Source organism: Haliotis cracherodii, unplaced genomic scaffold, assembly GCF_022045235.1.
Source record: "Haliotis cracherodii isolate W230 unplaced genomic scaffold, xgHalCrac1.p SCAF_11, whole genome shotgun sequence".
Lineage (NCBI taxonomy): Eukaryota > Metazoa > Mollusca > Gastropoda > Lepetellida > Haliotidae > Haliotis > Haliotis cracherodii.
The window spans coordinates 37,999,918-38,024,664 of NW_027266266.1; the positions used below are offsets into that span (position 1 = coordinate 37,999,918).

At 40.1% G+C, this 24,747-nt stretch overlaps 1 protein-coding gene across 1 annotated transcript; it reads left to right on the plus strand.

Annotated features, from left to right (window-relative positions):
* LOC139456471 (steroid 17-alpha-hydroxylase/17,20 lyase-like) lies at window positions 1-14,603 on the plus strand. Its single transcript, XM_071238202.1, has 11 exons — window positions 1-72; window positions 2,106-2,319; window positions 5,288-5,365; window positions 6,126-6,224; window positions 6,828-6,921; window positions 9,316-9,471; window positions 10,727-10,932; window positions 11,387-11,515; window positions 12,086-12,190; window positions 13,072-13,206; window positions 13,546-14,603. Exons 1-11 carry the CDS (start codon window positions 1-3, stop codon window positions 13,890-13,892), a joined length of 1,635 nt encoding a protein of 544 aa, XP_071094303.1. The 3' UTR covers window positions 13,893-14,603.
* The last annotated feature ends 10,144 nt before the right edge of the window (window positions 14,604-24,747 follow it).

Consider the following 24,747-nt stretch of genomic DNA (forward strand, 5'->3'; position numbering starts at 1 on the left):
ATGTTTATTTTTGGTTTTCAAGCTAGAACAGGCAGCACACAGTCACCCTCCTCACCGGTACACACGCTCCAGGTAAAGCTGATCTTTATAACGCTTCTGCCCTTATACCTAATACCCATTGCAGTGATAGTATACAGCTGATCGTTGTTATCGTGCACACGTAAGCTGCCTATGTTTGGTGCAGGATCCATGACACGCGGGACAGAGCTAGGCTAATGTTGGCTCCCATGACAGTGGCTGTTCCACTTACGTCGACTGTGAACTCAATATCGCAACCACCATATGGCCTTGCCCTGTGTTTTTATGAGACATGAAACGTTCAGTTAGTTCTATCATTCATCGATTTCCCCAGTCCTCTGTGATATAGATATTGTCTACATTCACAAACATGCACATTGCTTATGCACTGCTATTTGTAACATTATTCTCATCGCACTTTGAATGTCAAAGAAAAACACGACTTGAAGTCATATGCCACGCTTGACACGGTGATTTCGCAATAGTCGAAAGATGACCTATATCTGCCACTGTGTGTACACCAGTCACGTGAGAGAGCGTATGGGGTGCGCTTCCTGGCCACCACAATTGACACATCTGTTGACAAAAGGTAGGGGAAAACAGGATATAACCCTGCATTGCATATTTACAATTTAAGACATATTTAAAGTGACAGGTCACTTTCATATTTTTTCGTACGAAAAATGAATTATCACAAGCGGTCGTTTAATCGGTAACACCGATATCCTCAACAATTGTTCTCCATTGTTTTACTCATATAAACCACGTTAGCTGTGACTATTCAGCTGGCAATAAAATGAAACATCTTGTTATTATTATCTATTGAATGATTATTTCATCCTTTCCATCCGACGCCGAAGACCCGGGTTCGATTCCTCACATGGGTACAATGTGTGAAGCCCATTTCTGGTGTCCCCCGCCGTGATATTGCTGGAATATTGCTAAAAGCGGCGTAAAACTATACTCACTCACTCACTAACTTTCCATCCGAGATTTTCTGTTCCCTTTCTGTTTGTATACGCTCTGAGGGGGGGTGTAACTATATGGCTATTGTCAGCACATAGATTCAATGGCTCCCAGTACACAGGTAAAAAATGAGAAAATAGCTCACCTGTACGGATATGTTTGTAACTCGTATTTCGTATCTGGTAATTATGAGCAATTAAGAAATACCTTATGTAAGTATGGCATCGTACTTAATATGTTGTTTCTAAAAAATAAAATATGAATATATGTATGATTAAACATAATCGTGTATTTTGCATTCCTGAAAACGTATGATTAAAAGCTTTAGATATGAATACAAGTGATCAGTAAACAACAATGCGTCTTGTAACCAAAATGTTTAAAAATAAACAATGTGCAGAGGCAACTGAGTTGGTTAAAGAAACGACAATGCAATAATGTTAATTGTAGAACGTTTTTAAATGTAACTGGATCATAATATATGATGCAAAGAAGCACAGGTAGCAGCTGAAAACAAGGTAGGCAAATATTTATTGCGATGGATAACTTACATAACTCGACATAAACTAATGAGTGTCAGTGTTTTTCGTCAGGACATTGTTACAAGATACATGGTTAGAAATCGAGTTTACATGGAAATATATGGAAGCAGTTCTTTTTACAGTCGTATATGTTGTAATAAATATACACCTCGTGTCAAAAGTATCATAACACCAATTTTGACGTGTAATTGCGAGTTAATATAGAGATTTTCAAATGGTACACTGTGTGTTGACTCATCGTCTGCCTGTAGAATGGTGGCCCCTTTAACTGCCCAACTTTCTGGGTGTGTTTATGCGATCCGTATGCGCACCAAGGGGACTCACAGACGGCAAAGCATTGGGATGAACCAAACTGACTTGTAATATCGGGCTGTAGCCACTGTGTTTAACATTTACCACACTGTAATCAGCCGACTCATAAGAAAACACACAATGACTGGACATGGGAGGGACTTGTCAAGGTCAGGACGTGCACGGAAGTATAGGCGTCTTTAGGGTTTTGCGAAAAGGATTAAATGAGCAGCTTGTGAAGTTATTATTGTTGACGTATTTCCTTGTTTGTACTTACCCTGCATGTAGATGACACTGGACATGGACATGCTGAAGAATCTGCCCTACCTGGAGCAACTATTGGACTTGATCAAAGAGTGGGAGGAATGGTTGCCCACCAGCCTCACCGGCCGGGCTGTTCTATTGGGGTCAGGCGTCGGAGTAGCCGTTTATCTCATCACCAAGAAGAGGTACAAGCTACCCCCTGGACCCCGAGGATGGCCGTTGCTTGGGAACCTCCTAGGTGATGTTATGATATGTTGTACTCTTTATGTAGGGACATCATATTAACGTACAGTTTCGTAAGGTTTATTAATAATTATGTTGTAAACACCTATTAAAGCAACAAAATTGTTTGTAATTGTATCCCTTGATATTATTATGTATCTGTACATACACACACATTGCATGCCCCCTAATACATGGCAGGAATCGACATATTCGTATTGTCCCGCAAGGAATCGATGTCACCAGCCTCGTGCCGTAGATTGACGTCACGGCGGTTTTTTGCTTCAAAGAGACGTTATATTGAACGACGTCTTAACTTTATGACGTCATATGCAGTGATAAACATCACACAACGCATGTCACTGGTAACATTCTAACTATATCGGGAACACTGAATGTCATTGGTAAAATTATAACTAAACTAAGCGGCAAAAGAAAGTATAGGTTGGCAATTTGTACTTTTCCTAAAAACGGCGATAACTAGTGGAAAGGGGGTATTGGGAATATGACTGCCCAGGAACAGGTACCAAAAAACACCTCACCCGAACGCGCCACCTTTGACGGCGCTCGTGCGGTGACACAGAAATGGTGAAACAGGTTTTCCGCCTATGGCATGAACTGCACGTGCATGTTAGCTGTATAAATGCGTTCGTCTGCAGGGTATAACCACACGTGATGAAAGCACACAAAAGAAATGCCACGACTGTCACAGGAGCACATAGAGAGAGCCATCGGTGTGGCCGAAATGGGGGCAACACAGGTCCAAATTGCCAGAAGGTTTGGTTGTACACCACTGACAGTAGCCAAGGTTGATTCAAAGGGTACAGACAGACGGGGAGGACACAGGACAGGCCTAGAACCAGACGACCCCGAGTGACAACATCACTGGAAGACGGTCAGATACGGCTCATTCACCTGCGAAACAGATTCGTAACGGCGACGGCGACGGCAGCAACAGCGTTGGGACATCCCATTAGCCAACGTGCAGTACTACGACGACTTCGTGCTGCTGGAATCCGAGCGTATCGTCCTTTCCGAGGAATGGTACTGACTGCTCAACATCGACGCCTGAGACTGCGATGGGCGAGGCAGGTTCGACGCTGGCAAGTGAGAAATTGGCGTCGAGTGAAGTTTACCGATGAAAGGCGGTTAACCTTGTTTCGAAATGACGACAGAGAACGAGTTTATCGACGCAGAGGGGAACGTTTGCCTCCTGCGTGTATTCGAGAGGTCCATCCATTCGGCGGGGGAAGTGTCATGGTGTGGGGCGGTATTTGTGGAGATCAGAAGACTGATTTGGTGATTATACAGGGAAATCTGAACGCTTTGCAGTACAGAGACTAATTATATATATAAGTGTTGCAGTTGTGCTTTCGTTCTTACAAAACCAACATCAGGGGACATTGTTTCAACACGACAATGCCAGGCCCCATACTGCAAGACTGACTCGGAACTTTCTAAACCAGCAGAACGTTGACGTTTTGCTCTGGCCTGCCAACTCACCCGATATGAATCCTATTGAACACCTGTGGGACCATCTTGACAGACAGATTAGAGCACGCCATCAGCCTCCCGTCAACTCCCTGAGAGATGTGTGGCAACGGATTCCAATTCACGTCATCAGAAGACTGACGTCATTGAGGCAGCTGGAGGTCATACACGCTACTGAAGGCAACTGTGTCGACAACTTTTGAAAAGAAATTTCTTACCCCACCATTGTTTACCTTGAGCTTACGCCGCGATTCGCTGTACAGAGTTGCGTTCCTTAGGCACGCCAGAAACCTATGATTGTGGGTTCGAATCCCGGTTCGCCCCGATTATGTTTCTAGGTTTGTAAGCACCATCCCCGTGCTCGTGGGTTTCACCGAAGTGGTAAACGTCTGAGACCTGCATCACTTCGGGCTTTCATCCCACATTAAGCTGACACGCCGTGATATGACTGGAATACTGTTAAAAGCGGCGTTAAACCCAATTCACTCACTCACTCACACATTACCTGTGATTGCACAATTTCATTCAAACTGTTGATCAATCATTTGTTACCCCTCCCTAAATTATATTATAATTCACAACAAAACCTCTTCTTTTTTATCCATCATGGAACTCGACCTATACTTTCTTTTGCCGCCCAGTTGATATCGGGAGCGTTGAATGCCGCTGATAACATTCTAACGATATCGGGAAGATTGTATCACTTTATCGGAAACAGTGTATGTCACTGGTAACATTCGAAATATATTGAGAGCAGTGAATTACACTGGTAACATACGAACTATATAGGGAGCATTGAATCCCGCTTGTAACATTCTAACCATATCGGGAACAGAATGAATGACGTCTCACTTTGAAAAATGTACGAGGTAGATTTTCGATATCAAGCGTTTGACAACGTTAAAAACGTTGTGGAAAATGTAACAATGTGTTTTTGTGTTTTTAGTTGTAATGTATTAATAAATATATTAATATGTGAAAATTGGCGAGTGATATTCTGCTATATCACTCGCCAGTATATATACATGTATTTATCTCACTCGCCAATTTTCACATCTGTCTCGGGATTTTACTGGGACCCCAATATAATGTCGACACTGCCACCTAAGAAAATATCATGTTGCCCTCGACTTTCCCTTGCATGTGTTTGTGACGGGTACCAGCGGTGAAAGAGGACACGCTCACATTTTCTCGAACACCTAGCGCCATCACTAACTTATAGTCATTTATTCATAAACATATGCTGATAACAAGCGGAATCATACAACGGACTCAGTTTTTAGCATATATTTTTTATGATAATGGAAAGGGTTTTGTCGCGTGTTTATGCTTCTACGCTAAATAACCATAACTGACCTTCTCTAATACATGTATGAATGCATGTTGGCTTCAGTAGTAACACACATATTATTTCCGAGACATATACATATGTAACTTTAAAGTATAACATACAAGTATGTGTTTGCCATAATGTGTTCCAACATCAACTGCAGAGTTCCGGAACGCCAGTATCTACGAGAAGTTGACGGACTGGAAGGCTCAATATGGCCCGGTTGTAAGATTTAATATAGGTATGTAAACAGGTGCATTTCACTGATACCTTTCAAAGTTGGAAGCAAAAAATTGTTCATAAGCTGCAAACTCCCCCTTCTCTTTTCAAGGGTATCATATGTCCATTTCATGATGACGTATTGCTTGGACTCATTTGCTACCACAGCCACATGGGAAGACCGACCAGTCAAATCTAATGACCCTTATGAGCAAGAGAAAGTGATTCGAGAGATAGAGATGGTGAATTTACTGTTATTACTCTGTGCTAGGAAATGGGTCAAAGAGATTTATCATGTATAGAATGGAGATATATAACTCTGGATACTAGAGAATTCGAAACTCAGAATCGACAAAATGAGATTTTGTAGTGACGAATGCAAGGCCTATGATCCTTGACAATCATTACGTCATCGAAGAAGTCAGCAGCCCATTTCAGTTCTCACTAGAAGGCTCAGAATATCCCAAACAAACGCTGATGAGGATGCAGATATTGACGGATATACATGTGTGCATATTTTGTCATGTGGAAATACACGTATATTCAATCACTTTTCTTTTATACAAATAGTATAGCATGTGTTTCAAAATGGTGTATCATCTCCTTAAATATTTGTTCCTTGTAAATACTTAAGTGCTTCTTTGAACCTCCAGGACAGAGCATATTACATGACACGGGTTTAATGTATCGAGTGTAAATATACGCGTTTCACTTAAATAAAAGGCGTAATTTGATTTTATCAGTAGGATATAGAATATAATGATTAAGTTTTCTCGTTACAGGACCAATGACAATGGTGGCCTTGAACAATATAGACGTTGTGCTTGAGGCACTGGTTAAACGACAGGCGGACTTTGCAGGGCGGCCCCAGACTTATACAAGTAAATACGGATAGTACTCACTGTTGCATCATTATTTCATCGTCAGGGTATCACACACGATATGCTCCACTCTGCCAGGATAACATTATCGTTTTACAAATTGCTTGAAAGATCTGCACACCTGGCAGTGATGGACATTTTGGCTTAATCATATACAATCCCTGCATAATCTTGTCCTGTATCATGATACATTGCCATGCGAAAACTACAGCGAAATAACCCAGACCCTTCATTTAAACGAACCAAATATTTTCAGTAAGGATAAGAATTTATGGATGAACAACTTCTTTATTACGATTAAGTGCGACGTTTCGTTATAGGTTCTAACACCCTTATCAAAGCATCAGTTGATGGTTGAGATTGTCACGTCTCCATTAAGACGACAAATAACTTCTTTGATAGGAATTTAGAAGTTGGAGTACTAAGTAAGGATAAGATAAGGATAAATACAAATTCTTATCCTAACTTAGTACTCCAATTTCTAAATGCCTATCAAAGAATTTTCAGCAATGGCAGTATGTGTGCTTACGTGAATGGCAATAGACGTACATGTTTGTATGAGTGCCGACAGTTTATACATTTACACTGTTTACCCACTTGCAGTGCTACTTCTCAGCGACGGCGGGAAGAATATCGTCTTTGGAGACTACAGCCCTACTTGGAAACAACACAGAAAGTTGGCAACCAAAGCACTGAAGTGAGCTCCTTGATATATTCGAAATAGTTGCATCATGTTTCAATTCGTAGACCTGCAGAAATCTTGCCGTGTGAGTGATCGAATGTTTTGTACATGTGGCTAAGATATCTGGTTTGGTTGTGATGAAATGATGGGATTGTACACACAGCAGATTGAATATATATCTTAAATGACCAAATCGTGTTGTAACGAACTGGCTGTTACGATCTTTCACTGACGGCAGCGGTTAACACAAAAGCAAAAGTGTCGGTAGGGAGCGTGGTGATAATAGGGGAATAAAAAGTCATTTGCAAAAACATTTAATGGCCTATTTCATGCTGAAAACTATATCAGAAAACAGACAATATGGCGGCCAGTCTACAGGGCGATGCACGGATATTATGTAGAGGGGATTGACCGAGTAACTCTCCACTCCTTGAAAATAATGGAGCAAAGGACCCCGCAGGGGCCGAGGCTCATTGTTTTGAAGGAATGGAGAGTTACGAGGATATTCCCCTACTGAAAACTCATCCCTACTTTAACATTTTGACAAAAATTCTGTTGTGGAAAATATTTTAAAATAAACCAGAACTTTTTGTAGTCTGTAATTTATGCGCGAGTCCTCGAATCAAACGATGCGGGTTCGAACCCCGCCTGTCGACACATGTATTCGGAAAACAAATGAAATTATTCACTTGTCAATAAATGTAAAAATAGTTCCAAGTTGAAATTAATTCAAATGTTGATTCAAGATGATGTATAGTTGACAAACAACTTTCAATTCCTGAAAAATAATGGAGCGTTCAGACAATAGAATGACGTCACAGATGTGTTTTAATCAAGAGTTCACCCGATGTTCATGAAGAGAGCTATGATGATACAAGTCTGTCATTGATTAGGAATTTTTTGAAAAGAAACACAATACTGTTGTGTAGAGATTTCAAATTACAGAGAACTCGGGGCACCATTAGCATTTACAGTTTGCACGAGAAACATTGTGCAAGGAAGCATTCACTGACATAAAGAAACAAGAAGACCAAAATTCTTATCGACTTTGACAGACCTCTGCTCAGGTTAAAAAAGTGCAGTCGCCACATGCAGGAACTCCTGGTGTAGAAGTTCCGGTACTGGCGATAGTCACAAAATGTACAGATCGTGTGCCGATTGACATTGATGACTTTAACAATGCATTTGCTCATGGGGGACGGCAGATCATAAGAAATTCTCTGAGACGCCTACTTCAGCTTAGCAACGAGATTATGAACTTTGCCTTGATATTCCAAATTTAGGATTGTACAGAAATTGAGCAGTTGTAAATAGTGTCACAGTGGCAATCAGTTTGTTCTAAACTGTATATATTGCACTGTATTGCACAGTTAAACTTTTTATCGTAAGTGCATTACTATGAAGGAAATGGGGTAGTCTTTTGTTGGCGGAGTGTTAGCGGCAGGCTGTTACAGTCTAAGGGAGACAATTCAATTTGTCCTGACATGATCACGAATGTTAACATGGTGTAAATGTGATTTGGGGAATTTAAATATGTCTGAGTAACTTATAAGTAATGTTGATGGTTTAACTAAACGGTTGGCACATGCAAAATATGTCTTAACATTTGTCCCACCCCCCTAACACAGTGAGAACGCTTACGTATCTTGCCTGTCATTGAACTACGCCCACTTTTCCTCTTGTCCTTTGTATTTGGTGTTGTTATTCTACTTATTCTGTTGATCATAGAAACTCATTAATGTCATTGACGAAATACTGTATCGAAAAATCATTTTGTTCCTTCCACTTTAACAATGTCACCAATAGTTGATTATACAGATAGAGGAAAATGTGAATGTTAGTGAACAGCTTTTGTTCCTTGAATGTGCGATAGTTTCGTCTTTTTAACTATTTCCATCCAGCAATCATGCGTGTGACATGTTAGATGTAATATTTTGATCTGAAGACATCCATTGTTAAAAAATAATTCAGTATGGGTACATTTCAGTATTCGACAATATCAGTCAACGTTTCTGACAAAAAAGTGTTATTTTCTCTGGGACCCGTAATGATATAATGTCAGATGTTCACACATAAAGATGACTGAAACGTAACAGTACTAAAATGTATACCAACATATACAAAGAAGTCCATAGTCAATCTACCAGTTTTATTGTCATGTTTCTTCAGAATGATAATGATGAACAGTCACAACTGGACCTCTGATTACCATCTCATCTCGTCTATCTATATGTTGTATTATTTTATACACATGTGATATTTATCTTATTATTTTATTGTTTTACTTTCTATGCTTATATACACATTCATATTGTCCTCGTCGCTCTATGGTTGAGATATTGAAGATTCAACTTTGAAATATAAATCACTCGCTCTGATCATATCTGTATGTTCTCTCTCACTGAACAGACACTACATGACGGGTACCCGCCTAGACCAGGGGATAGAGCGCTCCCTCACTAAAGGCATACAGCTGATACAGGAGATGAAGGGACCATTCAATCCTCATGACATTGTCTCCCTCATTGTGTTCAACATCATCAACAATATCTGCTTCAGTGTCACGTAAGCCGAACATTGTCCAGATTTCTAACATTGAGTCCTCTGGTAATAATGGCATTAAATAGAATCCTCAACACAGGTGTAACAGGCTGGAACAGTTACAAAGTTATGATAACTTGCTCTGAATACCTGTACAAAGTTTATGTTTCTGCTTCCCTTTGCACAAGGATTATAAGGAAAAACTCATCATGTCTACATGATGACCGAGTGGGGTGTTGGCTATAATACCGCCACATGTTGACATGCTGTCTCCAGCATGGAGAGGTGGGAACGCACAATCGTATATGAGTTGCATGTCTCAGACAGGCTAGAAACCTTTTTTTAAAATTTGTAAACACCATACCCGTGCTCGTAGGTTTCACCACAGAAACATCTGTTTCACTTCTGGCTTCATCCAACAGAAATCTGACAGGCTTTTATATAACTGAATACCTGTTCAAAGCAGGGTCAAACCGAAATCAGTTTTTACGTTACCCCTCCTTATTAAACTATTGCCACTTTTTCCAAATGTATTGTAGGTATCTTCTTTCCCATGGTAACCTTGTGAAAGGTACTAACATCAAGTGAGACCTGCTGAGAGGTTTTATATTTGAATTGTAACCCCTACTTGGGGTTTTTTCGTTTGAATTGTAAGACTTGCTTGGAGATTTTAGAATTGGTTTGGAAGACCTAGGTTGCGTAATGTAGCAATGTTTTTTCACATGAAAATTCCATGACGTGAATCGAACCTGCAGCCTCGAATATCATGTTTAGTATCATAGCCAGTTGTGCCACCGAAGCTGGTGATGAGAGGGTGTTCCAGCTTACATGTCATGACTTCAGTTGTGTGCATGCTGCACGTAGTCTTTGCCTCGCACGCCGCCATCGAAATCCTTTTAAACCCTGAATACTGTATTTTTTCACTGTAAGGTTTCCAATTTTTTAATTCCTTCTGCTATTTCTTGCAATTATACGGTTTATGTAGTATTTGAAATTAGTTGGTGTTTGGTTCAGTAGTCAAACTATTCCCAAACTCCTCCCTCGCTCTCAGATTTACATTTTCTACCAAAACCAAGGAACAGTGTTTTAATTGCAGCATCATGATGCAGTAGCCATGCCATTAACACATTCTCATATAAAACATACTTTGTATTCCAAGCCGAGATATGTCACTTCTTTAAGCCAAAACTCCTGTGGATTTCATTCATATCACAATGGGTTACTCTCCATCGTGCTACTGATACGACGATAGTGGAATGAACCCAACCGCCACTTTCAGATGCGACGTTCACGACAACTACTTCAAAGAGATGGTGCACGTTTTGAATTCCTTCCTGGACATCGGCAACGGCTTTCTCGAGGACGTAATCCCCCCTCTCCGTCTCTTCCACACTCAGAAGCTGAAAACTATAATGAAAGAAGTTCTTAAGTTTATGGGTAACTTGAATGAAGAAATTGACAAGCATCGACAGACCGTATCTAAAGGTGCATACTGTTTAGTTAGTTCGCTTTAGGGTCATTGTTATACTATTATAGTTCTCTAAATGTTACACCACACAATCTGCAAAAAAGTGATTGCATAATGAAATAAGGTATTATAATGATAACAACAATCTTAATAATTCATTTCTATGGCTTACAAATACCAAATACCGCAAAATGGTATGTGTTTGAATGTCTACAAATTGTTTCTAGAGTTTTAGAGCATCTGACTGACAGGAATTGCATTCCACAGAAAAAAGCTTGGTTTTGGTAACTTGTACTGATAGTTGGAATTTAAACCCAGATCGTAGATTTTATGTTGGTTTATTTACTTGAATGAGTCCCTCATTATGCGATATGCTATGCTCTCTGTAAAAGAAAGTCATGAATATGCATATAAGAACAGTATTAATGTATGCCTATGTCAATCGTTCTGTTCATTATGTTCTCATAACAGATAACATCCGTGATTTCTGTGATGCCCTGTTACTGGCTCAAGAAGAAGCCCGTGACGAGGAGGACCCGGAAGTGATGTCACAGATGACTGACGGCCATATCACTCAGACTCTCTCTGATATATTTTCCGGTATATATCAGAGCCTACTTTTAAATCTACTCTTACATACTATGATCTGCATCAAACCATTCCATATTCAATGGATTGAACTTGTGTTAGCATGGGGAATTGTGTTTCGTTTACTACTTTAAGAATTAGTTTGTCTCTGAAAGGGAAAGCCAAAAATGATACATTAACACATTTTTCAGGACATCCAGCATGTCCAACGAACTAGGTTTGGTGAGTTGTCCAACCTGTGGCCAAGTTATTTTTATATTAATTCCTAGGTTAGCCATATGGTTACACATAATCGATTTTACAAATGGGTAAATGTGTGAAGCCTATTATAGATATAGTTAGCTGCTAAAAGTGACATAAAATCATTTTCTCTCTCTCTCTCCCCCTCTCTCTCTCATTGAATGTAACGCATCTGTAACTTTCCAATAATTACCATCGAGAGTGTGATGTTGATTCGAAGGTACGAAAAGTAAGTTTGGTTTAAAAAACATTGTGATGACCGACTTAAAAGATTGTGATTACGATTTTGTATATCATAACCTTTCATGATACACTAAAAGTGATTGTACTGTATCCCTGCAGCTGGGATGGACACATCTCGCTACACGCTGCTGTGGACGCTACTGGAACTGGCTCAGCACCCTGACATCCAGGACAAGCTTCACACAGAGGTTGACCGTGCCCTGGGTAAGTTCATACCCTGATATTATAATACCTTGACATGATAAAACGGTGTGATTAAGAGACTGTGATACTCATGATATGCTGATATGGTGACAAGACAAACTTAGGGCCACGTTTTGTAGAAGATTTATTACGTAGCGTAAATATTATGATACGGTGATATGAAAAGCTGATGTGATGATATTTTTAGATTCAGATGTAAAGTTGAAGATGACAACAGCCAATTCTATTGTTGAGGTATAGGTAGAGTATAGACTATATAGAAAAACTCCATTCTGTGTCGCTAACACTATGCAGTTGGACGTCGAAATTTTATTGTCGACATAGTCATGGGCGCAACTGAAAAGGTATCCCTGTATCATCACGTTGGTCACGTTTTCAGCGTTTTCAGCGTGGTTCAAGATCAGTCACCGACTTACCTGTGCCCTGGGTAACCCCTAATGACGTTTTTGGGTGTCAGGTATTAGTTTTATAGTTACCTGTGGGGGTTAAGGGTCCAGCCAATGAGTTTATAATTTGTGGTTTTGACTTCAACAACACAGGGATATAATGATCCGCTGAAATCACGAAACGATGATATGATGATATAATGATATGATGATGTTATGGATACGATAATACTATACAATTATTTAATAACATGATATGATGATACGCTATGATGAAGAAATGATATCATAATATATGCTGATACGATGATATTAGTTTCGCTTATGTGGTAATACAGTGATGATGATGCGGTATTGTGATGAAATAGTGATGTTAAAAACACGAGTAACGGTCCCACGCGGGCGAACCGAGTTTATTCACTTGTATTATGATACCGGATTTGAGAGGATCTTTAGATTATTCTCATTAAATGACATATATATTTATGAATGCAGGTGCGCGTCATTTCCCCATTGTATCAGACAGGAGTAGTCTCCCTTACACTGACGCTGTGCTTCACGAGAGTATGAGGTTTCATACTGTGGTGCCAAGCGGACTTCCCCACAAAACACTGTGTGACACGAAAGTCGGTAAGTCACCTAAAACGGATGTCTACTGAGTAGGTATTTTGATTCTAGGTAACTTTCAAACTTTTCAATTGAAGTATCATTAATATTTATTTTATTGCGCTTGTCGCACTTATTAACTTGAAGTACGCGCCAAATTTACAATGAAAGTATAAAATACAAGCTCCAATGCTCTGTTACCGTAAGCCATACGCGACCTGGCATCAACTTTTACAATTTGAATTCTAGTCCATATTTTTGAATAGGTTTCTAGAGAGATTTAGGAAAGACCAAGCTATACATTACTAACGTGATGGTCGGTTATCAATGCACATGTACGTATTTCAATCATTAAATTTTCAGGTGGCTATGACATTCCCAAAGGAACTACCGTCTTCATCAACCACTACGCTTTGCACAGGGACGCAGAACAGTGGCGGGACCCGCAAGTATACAATCCAGACCGGTTCCTTGACCATGATGGCAAGATGGCTGCCAAACCAGAGAGCTGGCTTCCGTTCTCCGCTGGAAGGAGAGTGTGTCTCGGAGAGAGCGTGGCCAAGCCGGAACTGCATCTTCTGCTGGCTGGAATCATGAGGCATTTCAAAGTGTCCCTCCCACCTGGAGCTAAGGTGAACCTTAAGCCACGTGGAGGATCTGTCGCAAACGTGCCACAACATTATGAACTCAATTTTGAATCGAGACTGTAGCTCATATGGCCGTGGGGAGTGATATGTTAGCACAAGGCCACGAACCTACTGTAATATCACAAACAAATAGTTTTCTATGAGGATATTGCTTTTCTAAATATATATATATTCTAAATATATTTTCTAAATATATAGTCATATATATTCCAGGCATACATCTAGTGGATGTTGCCGCACCATCAGTGGTAAGTCTCCCTCGCTGAAATAAATGAGTTAATGCAGCCTGCTTAATAAGGATTCTGACAAGATAGACAATAAAAAAACATTTCTAAAATAGATGATCACTCTACTGCTTTAGTGCATATATATGCTTATTTAAATTCTGGTATTTCACGACTTCTACTCACCACAGGGATCAGTTGCCTAACATTTATGTAACTTATTATTCAAGATGTATGGCATATAATTGATGCAAATTCATATGAATGGGACCATTTGAATGAAACGAAATAGACATTCGAAAAACTGTAATAAGATGTAAAAGATCAAGAAGTAGCCCTGAAACGTCGTTACAAAGAATATAATACGTTGTTATCCATAAAACATCTTGTATACATTTTCAGTGATTCCGATAATATTCAACTGTTTATTTGCAGATATGTTATTTTAATTATAGAAATCCTTTAATAACACGTTTAAAGGTCCATGATGATAATCGAAATAACAACCCTTTTTACATGTTTTGTTTGTTTGTTGTTGCACTAAGCGATATTCCAGGTATATGACGGTGGTTTGTAAATAATCGAGTCTGGACTAGACAATCCAGTGATTGACATCATCAACATCAATCCACGCAATTTGGATACGATGACATGCATCAACCGAGTCAGCGATCATGGCCACCCAATCCCGTTAGTCGCCTTTTAAGACAAGCATCATTTCCTTTTACGGCAAGCATGGTTTGCTGAAGACTTATTCTTCCCCGGACCTTCACGGGACTTTTTAAAAAGTAAGATTATCGCTCCTTGCTACGCGATTTTCATATGCATATCCACATCTAGCAGCAATGTATTTTTGAAATTTCTTTCTTTTTATCAGTCTGAATAATCTGAAGCATAATTATCTTTTCAAACATTATAAGAAAAGCTTGATACTGAAAAAGCATATCATATGATCTATAAACAAGGCCCTTTTCAAGCTCTTGCTCAGAAAATGTTTGATCAAGGGTGTTACATTCAATGCTTCTGTGAGTGAGTGAGTGAGTGAGTGAGTGAGTGAGTGAGTAAATTGGGTTTAACGCCGCTTTAAACAGTATTCCAGTTATATCGCGACGTGTCAGCTTAATGTGGGATGAAAGCCCGAAGTGATGCAGGTCTCAGACGTTGACCACTTCGGTGAAACCCACGAGCACGGGTATGGTGCTGACAAACCAAAATCATAATCGGAGCGAACCGGGATTCGAACCAACAATCATAGGTTTCTGGCGTGGCCAAGGGATACAACTCTGCACAGCGAATCGCGGCGCCTTAGACGACTGGGCCATCCGTGCCCCCTCAAGACCTCTGTGAAGCTTTTAAAAAGGTTTTATGGCAGACATGTGGCAGACATTTCTAAATTTGACGCATCATTGACAAAAATGATGTAGGATGCATTTCCCTATTTTGACTCGTACCATATTTATGTTCCTGTGTTTTTTCAGGTGAACAATTGACTCGCCTTTTGCATGTGTTTGTGGCGGGTACCACCGATGTCGTAGGACACGCTCACCTTTTCGTGAACACCTGATATTATCACTTTCTGATAATGATTCATGAACACATGCTCATGATATAGTCGGAATTGTACTGTCAGCTCTGTTTGTAGCATTGTTTTTTTATGAACATGGAAATGTTTTACCGCTTTTACCTATTGAAATTACAGCATCTGGGAGGAAAAGACAAAATGTTATAATATCATTAATTTCAGAAATATATTCAACTTTACATTTTCGCATTTCAGACACATATAAATTACACATATTTCTAAAATGAGCGGGTAAATCTGTATGTTTTGCCTTCTTTTGGATCCTATTTCGCTTCCTCATCTATTTTCGAATATGTCCGTTCATCCAGGGGGCATCAGTTGCTTCTAGCTTGGAATACAACATTTACAGATGGTTTTAATTGTATCTATAATATCATGGTGATAACAATTGAATAAACAGAAAATCCCAATTTATATCATTGTCAGTTGTTTAGTAATCACAGATCATAGATAGTTCTCATGAACGATATCTTATGATATTTCAGATTAACAATACTGAGTGAGTAAGTGAGTTAATGAGTATGATTTGACGCCGCATTTGGCAATATTCCAGCAATATCACGGCGGGGGACACCAGAAATGGGCTTCACACATTGTAACTATGTGGGTAATAAAATATCGAATGATCACTGCAAAAAGGCGGTCTAACACCTTACTCTTTGACGAAATCTGGACATGAAGCAAATGTATGGTCAATACATGTAGACGTGTACCCGTTCTCTGGGTTGGATCCGTAATAATTTGCTCTGGTAATCTTTTCAAATTATCGATACGAATGTCCAGGGGAGACTATATAAGATCACTCCTTCTGTCTCCTATGTGTCATTGATTTGTATTATAGTTTCCTGCATTTTGGTGCTAATTTATCCCTTGCCTTGGTGAGATAGTCGTTTCTAAAGATGTTCGAGGGAACCCTGCCTCCCGGAGCTCACCTGTAGATCTACTGTTCATCAACTTTTTTTTGAAGCTCATAAATTTAACAAGTAGAGGTCTTGGGTTTGCTTCAGCGCAGGATAAGGGGTTTCAATTCCATTGGATGATGTCTACATCGTAATCTTTCACTAACATCCCTATTTTTTCATCGATTTGTTGGATGATGTTAAGAGTGTTTTCTTGTTTTTCTTATATTCCAACCAAATATTCGAAATGAGTTCGAGACATGCATTTTGTGTACACAGAAACGAGACCCGTTTCAAAAGATATGATCCAAAATCCGATTTACGATTACAAGTTATCAGAAAATGCACCTCGTGTTCAATACTGTGAGCCTTAAAGTTTCTACATATACGATTTGATAAAGGAGTCTTGGGCTTTCAGAAACCACCTGGTTCAGTTCAAGAGGTAGTGTGTTACATCTACATTTTGCCCACAAGACAATGCGTTGCGACCTATTGGAAGTATTATATTAAACATAATGCAAGACACCCAAACACATCTAACGAATCGATAAATCCTAAATTCATTTCCATTAATCAACCCCGTCTTTCAAAAATGTTCTGAGCCATGTATTCTTATCTACAAAGCAATTCTACGTTTTACCATTTGAAAACATGTTAGCAAAGCATTAACTATGTCAAGCAGTAATTCAAGTAAATAAAGCGACAAAGCCCTTTCCATATCCAAAGCAGAGTCGATTGTACAACTACTATATCATGCGCATATGTTTATGAATAACTATCAAATAGTAATGATACCAGGTGTTCGCGAAAAGGTGAGCGTATTCTGCCCAAACGGTGGCACCCATCACAAACACATGCAAAGACAAGTCAATTGTTCACCTGAAAAAACATGGGAACATATCGTACAAGTCCAAATAGGGAATTGCATCGGACATCATTTTTTTCACTGATGCGTCAAATTTGGAAATGTCCTCCACATGTCTACTATAAAACTTTTTGAAAGTTTTACAGAGGCCATGAATGTTGTAACCTTGATCGAACAACTTCTGCACAAGAGTCGTATGGCGCTCTTTGAAATCTTGGCAGAAAAGCTCGATTGTTTCTCAAAAGTTGCGAAATGTAAACACCAAAGGCTGGAGCTGCAGGAATATTGCTCGACATGAAGGGAAAGGGGACTATTGGAAAGTTGAAGTCATTCCTCTTATCTTACACTCTTGTAGAGAGTGTTTTGTCGCTCTGAATCTTCATGTATAGAAAACGTTTTTTCAAAACCAGTCCAGTTTACCTCATACTGCCAAATTTGGAGTTTTATTACCATTAAAATAGCTAAATTCTTTTTTACCCAAAACTTCCGAACCATATGATAAAATAGGCTGAACCAAATTATTATAAATAGTGTTAAAAACATCACAATTGACACTCCCAACTGCTTTGAATCTTCTAATAATAACCCCAAGATCCCTACTGGCCGACATAGCAAATTTCTTTGCTGTATCATTAAATCTAAATTTCCATGTGACCAAAGGCCGAGATATTCTTGATAATGTGCTATTCATATTTTTAGATTGAGATAGATAGAGTGCCTGTCCGAAGAGAGGTCGGCGGTTTGATCCACTGGCTGCGTCGTGCCAAAAGATGTTGCAAATGGTACTTCTTGTTCCCGGACATGGCGTTCGGTATTATGGGACACAACAAGGATGCACGTCGCTATAGAGCAATACTATTGGTCATACCCCATTTGTCAGTTGACCAGTTGAATCTGATCGTGCTAGTCCGGGCGTATGTTTCATAGTGTCAGCTAGCCCATTGAGATACCATGCTGCAGTTTAACATGGATACCAGACTCAGAGTCAACCAGTCCTTGCTAGGTCATGGTATTTCAGTGGGCTAGCTAGCTAACACTATGAAATTAGCATAAGTCCGGACTGGTACAAACAGGAACACACGTGTGCATAGAGAAAGGCAATAATCTTAAACGCGGTGTTAAAGTCCATTTTACCTCACTTCACTGTATTGTAGATCACCATTATTTAGTGTTAATCGAAATAGCAAGACCGCGGGAGCCTCAATAGTGACTAGACAAACTGTTCCATACGTAGCAAATATCCTACAACCGGAATCAGCTGTATCGAAGTGCTACGTATATGGTTATTATATTGTCAAATATGTAGAGTAAAAGGCTGAAACTAAAAGCACGATATTGGAATATATTATTCCAAGTAATATAATAGTTTCAGATATAATTTCTTCTTGTCATTGCATCAAATTTATGTAAAGGTATATCATTGGGTATTTTCAACTGAATCACAGGTGGATCTGGGAGAAAATGTATGCACATGCGATTGCTGATTCCGGCGGTTCGGTTTACAAGAAAATACACACGATAATCTTAATCTGTGTATATAGAACAGTAAATGCAATTTATTTCACCTATTGTGATGTTTTATCGCGAATTTCACATCGTTAGTGACCACGTTTGCTGTCACTCCTTTTCTACCTGAAGTGCTACGATGTAATTTTGTTTTACTGTGCATAATATTTGTAAATGTGTTTACTCCAGAATACTGCATCCCTCAGACAAGAAGCTCGCCTGTGAACAGTCAGTTTTAAGACGCGAAGGTTGATTGTTGTGAGCAAAGATAACTCTTAAACAACCTTAATTTCGCTCTTGCATTAATTTCAAGATTTACAATACGGAGAACTAAACTGTTCACAAATTTCATTTACCTCTCGAATTTGAACAAATGATAATCATATTCATGGCACATGTACAGATATCATCATAAAACGTGCAATATATTTCTACGAGGGACACCAATTGACACCCTCTGTAGATCATCCTAGTAGACCCTCTATGACTGTGTTTGTTCATACCCGCTCCCCATTGCAAGGCCAGGGCAGACAGCACACAGTCGGTCACCTCAAGATAAGGTTAACCCAAATAATGCTTCTGCCATTATATCAATTACTCTCAGATAATTAAATCCAAGATGGTGCTGGTATGTACCTGATTGTTAACACGTTTATTATTGTCTGCAATTGAACAGAGAATTTGTTGGTCGGGGTGCATGACCCGGGGGACAGAGCTAGCTTGTGCTTCAGAAACACCAGAGCATTAGGGCTGGGACGAGGACAAATTTACTACCCGGGTACCCACCCCCCTATTACCCTACCCTACCCGGGTACCCACACTAGGTTCTAGGAGATGTCTCAAAATGTCCGATTGGGAACTCTTTTAGCATAGCCCAGGCAAAACGTATTTAGATACACATATCAAACAATATGGTCATGCATACACTGAAGTTGACTTAAGTCATATCATTATTCAACCATATGAAAAATCAGAAAGGAATGGGTGCCTAGTCAGAAAGAAAAGCGAGCATTAATGACTTGTAATGTAACCATAGAGTTCCAGATAAAGTTTAGTCATCAGATTATATAGCACGTGACTAACCACGGGTTACTACTCAGTACCCACCCGACCCGGGTACCCGAGTTACCCGTCCCAGCCCTACAGAGCATCCATCTCCAGGCAGTGCTGAGATCAGAGGTGGTTTATCGCAGAATTCTGCCGAGTTCACATAGCCAGGCAGTAAACGTTCGACAGCATGACAGCGGTTGTTCCAGGTGCGTCGACGTTAAACCCGACATCACAAATTTTAAATGTGGCTAACTTACAATCCATAGAGCTATGCTCTATACTTTCCTGAGACAATAAACCTTCAATACCCTTATACATCGATACTCTCTGATGTCGAAACTGTCCTTATACAGAGTAATTTTAGCAACTTTATTCCAATCGCAATTGTAATGATAGAGGAACGTATAACATAAAGTCATGCGCAATACTTCAAATGGAGATAACGCAACAATCAATAAGTATGACCTATATCTGTCACTGTGTAAATAGCAGTCACGTGAATAATTTGTAAGGTGAAATCTATATAGGTTAGATCACGTGGACCCGATGTCTAACCGTTGAAATGCAACTCGCACTTTGTCGATTTGGGTTATGAAATGCATGTCCCGGGGCAAGTATACCATTCGTTTTGGAACAACTCGAGCACATTTATCAATCACCTAAATATTACTTGCCCATGTTGATGGGTCTATTATGAGCAAATATAGCCCTGGTCTAGATAATATTAATTTTCTTTTCGATCTGTTCGTTTCGTTGAACGAAAAGCTACAAAATCACAAGTACTGTACAGATAATAGAATTCACAGAATAACATACTGTATAAAATTGCATAATACACATTTCGCAGTTCATAAACGTAAAGCAATTAGTACTGATGTAAATAAATATTTAGTTGTTAATTTCATACCATTTGTCCCATGCCGGCGTGGCAGAAGACTAAATTCGTTAGCCTTCAGTGCGGACTTCGCGGGTTCGAATCCCGCTGGCGACAAACGTTTTTCATGAAATTGTTCTATCATCAAGATAAATGGTAGGGGAAAAAGGAAGTTCCTTCATTGCTAAGTGTTGTTTTAATAACAATTCCGTTTGTAAGACCAATGTCAAAGACACAGGAGCCATGGTTTAATGTCCGGTTAGAGAGGTGGATTCTCTCGAGCTCTCGTGGATGAAAGATTGTGCTCTCGCATATGAAAGTACTAATCCTTCTGTATGTGATCTGTTGTCTCGGCATGAGTGTATGTCCAGTTTGCCAAAAAACCTCCGATTTTCATAGTCAATGTTAATTATCGGCAGACATGAGGTCACTAAGTTTTCATCGAGGTTTTCAGAATGTAGTTACAGTACGCAGGTACATAAATGCACATTGGGAGTATTTACAACACATAGCATCGATAAAGTGATCGTTCGATTATCATCAGTTGTTTCGGTCATCTCTGGTGTTTATTTACCGCAGTATATCATAATTATACTCTGCAAAATGACAAACGCAAATGTGTTTTAGATGTAATCGGTTGATCAAAGGTAGTACAGATAATTGACATTGACCCAGGTTCCAGACGGCACACATGGAACAGTAGATTTGTTAAGGTGAAGGTAATTTACAAAACAGAGATTTATGAAAGTGGCATCACTGAATAAATCAAATCTTATGTCATCATACTGATTACAATCAAAAAGGGTTAAAAGAATTTGTTATAATTAGTGATGAGAGTGATGGTGGTTGGGGTAACACTGATGATGGTCGGTATGTGATGAGAGTGATGTTTGGTGGGGTAACACTGATGATGGTCAGCATGTGATGAGAGTGATGTTTGGTGGGGTAACACTGATGATGGTCGGTATGTGATGAGAGTGATGTTTGGTGGGGTAACGCTGATGATGGTCGGTATGTGATGAGAGTGATGTTTGGTGGGGTAACACTGATGATGGTCGGTATGTGATGAGAGTGATGTTTGGTGGGGTAACGCTGATGATGGTCGGTATGTGATGAGAGTGATGTTTGGTGGGGTAACACTGATGATGGTCGGTATGTGGTAATAGTGATGGTGGCTGGGGTAACACTGATGATGGTCGGTATGTGATGAGAGTGATGTTTGGTGGGGTAACACTGATGATGGTCGGTATGTGATGAGAGTGATGTTTGGTGGGGTAACACTGATGATGGTCGGTATGTGATGAGAGTGATGTTTGGTGGGGTAACACTGATGATGGTCGGTATGTGGTGATAGTGATGGTGGCTGGGGTAACACTGGAGATTGTCGGTATGTGATGAGAGTGGTGGTGGGTGGGGTAACACTTGAGATGGTCGGTATATGATGAGAGTGATGTTTGGTGGGGTAACACTGATGATGGTCGGTATGTGATGAGAGTGATGTTTGCTGGGGTAACACTGATGATGGTCGGTATGTGGTAATAGTGATGGTGGCTGGGGTAACACTGATGATGGTCGGTATGTGATGAGAGTGATGTTTGGTGGGGTAACACTGATGATGGTCGGTATATGGTAATAGTGATGGTGGCTGGGGTAACACTGATGATGGTCGGTATGTGATGAGAGTGATGTTTGGTGGGGTAACACTGATGATGGTCGGTATGTGATGAGAGTGATGTTTGGTGGGGTAACACTGATGATGGTCGGTATGTGATGAGAGTGATGTTTGGTGGGGTAACACTGATGATGGTCGGTATGTGATGAGAGTGATGTTTGGTGGGGTAACACTGATGATGGTCGGTATGTGATGAGAGTGATGTTTGGTGGGGTAACACTGATGATGGTCGGTATGTGGTGATAGTGATGGTGGCTGGGGTAACACTGGAGATTGTCGGTATGTGATGAGAGTGGTGGTGGGTGGGGTAACACTTGAGATGGTCGGTATATGATGAGAGTGATGTTTGGTGGGGTAATGCTGATGATGGTCGGTATGTGATGAGAGTGATACTTGCCGGGGTAACACTGATGATGGTCGGTATGTGATGAGAGTGATACTTGCCGGGGTAACGCTGATGATGGTCGGTATATGATGAGAGTAGTGTTTGCCGGGGTAACACCGGAGATGGTCGGTATATGATGAGAGTGATGTTTGGTGGGGTAACACTTATGATGGTCGGTATGAGTTATGATGGGTGAGGTAACAATTCCCTTCTAAAACACTGCTGGTTACGGGATCCATATACACAGCTGAATAAACCCAAAGCACATTCGGTCTGCCAGCCTTTCAGTCAGTCAGATTCACTGCTGAACTGAAGGCAGTTGCACTCAAACTCATACCGGATCTATCGAAAGCAAAAGCAATAATCCTACCAGACTCACTAAGTACATTACAGGCCATCAGCGGCAGAGCGACAAACCCTAGGCCATATTCCATACAAAACCATCGGAGCAAGGGAAACAGGTGGAGCTGGATCCTGACATTCATTGAAATGAAAAGCAGACACACTAGCAAATCTAGCTTTGGACAAAGCATATATGCAGCTTATTCCCGTCAGCAGACTAAAGATAAAAGCAAACCCAAAGCCTTTATAGCCTACAAATGGCAAACTCAATGGGATTGGCAGATGGCTACACATAATTCAACTCAAGGTCCACATAGGTGAGGTGAGGTGAGGTGAAATTGGGTTTAACGTCGCACCCAAGATTATTGCACTCATATAGCGACGTGCATGCACATGTGTATGTGGCTGCTTGTACTAATCCGGACTGATGCCGATTTATAGTGCTAGCTCAGTGAAATACCATGACGCTGACCAGTTCTTGTCTTAGCCCCTTAATGCCGAGCGCCGGGGGTAACAACAAGTACCATCTTCTAACGTCTTTTGGTATGACGCGGCCGGGGATCGAACCCCGGACCTTCCGCTCCCAGGGCGGACGCTCTGCCACTGGACTACAGAGGCGGTATCAAGGTCCACATAACGCCATTCTTGTACTTAAATGAAATGAAAGATCCACTGCTTTCTGGAATGTCAAGACCACGCTCTTATATATATATCACACAGATATGTATACCCAACACAAATACATGAGTCCCAACAACAATGAAGAGGTCGATTTTGAGGGGATGTTGGCGAAAGTAAGGTGAGATGGGCTCTAATGATGTGATGTCGGCGATAATGAAGAGCGAGATGATGAGTAACATTGACGTGATGTGGGCGATACTGAGGTCATGTGGGATATCATAAGATCTTGCTAAGCCATGAATACACAAACAATTATTTTATATGACATATGATATTCAAAATATTTGCCGCATAAGGTCAAACCTATTTATCAATGATTCCAGTAAATTAATGAAATCTAACCGAATCATCCATTCTCGATTCGTGTCATATTGCCTCTCATAAATGGCCATTATCCTAACAGTTTTGAAAGTGTCAAAGTTTCAAGGTAGATCTGAACATATTTAATAAATATGTGAATAATAACAAATTATAGTTTGTGGAAATTTCCAAGTAATGTATGATTTGGTTTAACGCCACACTCAGCAATATTCTAGCTATATGACGGCGGTCTGTAAATAATCGAGTCTGGACCAGACGATCCAGTGATTGACATCATGAGCATGGATCCACGCAATTCATCCAAGACAGCGAGCCTGACCCTGATCCCGTTAGTCGCCTTTTACGACAATCATAGTCGCCTTTTACGGAAAGCATGGGTTGCTGAAGATCTATTCTACCCCGGATCTTCACGGGTCAAGTAATGTATGAAATGCCAAGGTTTGATATATAATAAATCGACCGACCATAAATTGCAGTAACACATTGCGATGCCACATGTTGTAGACTTGATACTACT

Excerpts from the sequence above, each read along its gene's own strand:
- LOC139456471 (XM_071238202.1), top strand. The coding sequence starts at position 1 with ATGTTTATTTTTGGTTTTCAAGCTAGAACAGGCAGCACACAGTCACCC. Across the intron at positions 73-2,105 it reads CACCGGTACACACGCTCCAG|ATGACACTGGACATGGACAT; the intron begins GTAAAGCTGATC and ends CCCTGCATGTAG. Across the intron at positions 9,472-10,726 it reads AATATCTGCTTCAGTGTCAC|ATGCGACGTTCACGACAACT; the intron begins GTAAGCCGAACA and ends CGCCACTTTCAG.